The sequence below is a fragment of the Calidris pugnax genome, unplaced genomic scaffold (genome assembly GCF_001431845.1).
Source record: "Calidris pugnax isolate Ruff unplaced genomic scaffold, ASM143184v1 scaffold300, whole genome shotgun sequence".
Taxonomy (NCBI): Eukaryota; Metazoa; Chordata; class Aves; order Charadriiformes; family Scolopacidae; genus Calidris; species Calidris pugnax.
In genome coordinates this window covers 399076-400380 of record NW_015091014.1, presented here as the reverse complement: position 1 = coordinate 400380, position 1305 = coordinate 399076, and the positions used below count along the sequence as shown (strand labels likewise).

Genomic DNA, 1305 nt, shown 5'->3' with positions numbered 1-1305 from the left:
TCCCCCTCCCACCAACAGTGTCCCCTACTACCACCAAGGGTGTCCCCCACCTGCCAATGGTGTCCCCCCCTGCCAACGGTGTCCCCTCCCCACCAACAGTGTCCCCCTCCCACCAACAGTGTCCCCCACTACCACCAAGGGTGTCCCCTCCCCACCAACGGTGTCCCCCCCACCAACAGTGTCCCCCCGCCGCCAACGGTGTCCGTCCTCCCAGCCCCAAGGACTTTTTTCACCTGAGTTTGGGCCACCTTGGGCTCCACGTCCATCACCTCCACGTTCTCCTGGGGGTCACCCCTGGCATCGCCACCCGGGGACAGACACTCCAGTGCCCCCACCACAGGATCGGGGACATCGAGGGGGGTGGCCGGTGTTGAGGAGGGGGGCTCCCCGCCATCTGCCTGCCCCTCCCCATCGGTGGCCATGCCGGGGGGTTTGCTTGCCTCCAGCCCCTCCGTGGCTCCATCCAGCTCTGGTGGCACGGTGCCAGTGGCCTGGGCGACCGCCTCGGATAAAATCAGCGATGCCAGGGAGGCGGCGATGCCCTCGGCCCCCCACCTGGTAGCCCCCGTTGGCTCCGGAGCCTGGTTTTCGGTGACCTTGGGGGAACCGGTGTCCGGTGCCACCGATGTCCCATGGGACGGAGCTTGGGGGTCGGGCTCCGGACCCTCCTCGCTGGAGACCGACGCCGTCTCCGACAGGGACCCGCCACTGGCGGGGGAGGCCGGTGGGGGTCCGGGGACGGCAGCCCCCAGGTCCCCGTTGGAGACGGTGTCGGTGGCCCCACTGGCCACCCCGGGGGATGTCGGTGTCGCCTCCACTGCCACCACGAAGTCGGGAGCCTTCCCCGGGCAGGGGAACATGGCGGGGGGGCTCACCGGAGAGGAGATGACCAGCGAGCGCCGGTTGCTGCACAGGGGGTGGGGGGGGAATAGAAGGGGTTAAACCCCCACCTCTGACACCTCCCACAGGCACCATTCTTGGGGACATGGGGTACCCCAGTGTCACCCCCCCCTCCCCAGCTCCCCAGGTGATGTTTCCCCATCCAGCAGCAAATTAATTAACCCATCACCATCAAATCACCCCCAGCACCTCATCCCAGGACTGGGGGGGGCTGATTTTTGGGGGTGGTGGTGGTGCCAACTGGGAAGCCCCCCCCCCCCCCACACCCCATGTCACGGGAGTTGGTTCCCCCCTGGTTTACCTGGAGATGCCTTTAATGATGAAGACTTTGCTGGAGTGCTGCTTCTCCAGTTTGCTCATCACCTCGTAGAGGTCACGGTTGAGCTGGGGGGGGGAGACACAAAA

General features: G+C 66.4%; 1 protein-coding gene across 1 annotated transcript in view; it reads right to left on the bottom strand.

Moving 5' to 3' along the window:
* Positions 1–128: 128 nt before the first annotated feature.
* BIN2 (bridging integrator 2) overlaps positions 129–1305 on the bottom strand; it is a 5399-nt gene continuing 4222 nt past the window's right edge. The window contains exons 7-8 of the mRNA XM_014955684.1: positions 1202–1302; positions 129–906 (exon numbers count right to left, since the gene is read on the bottom strand). Coding sequence (XP_014811170.1) covers positions 129–906; positions 1202–1302 — 879 coding nt within the window. The remainder of the gene's footprint in view (positions 907–1201; positions 1303–1305) is intronic.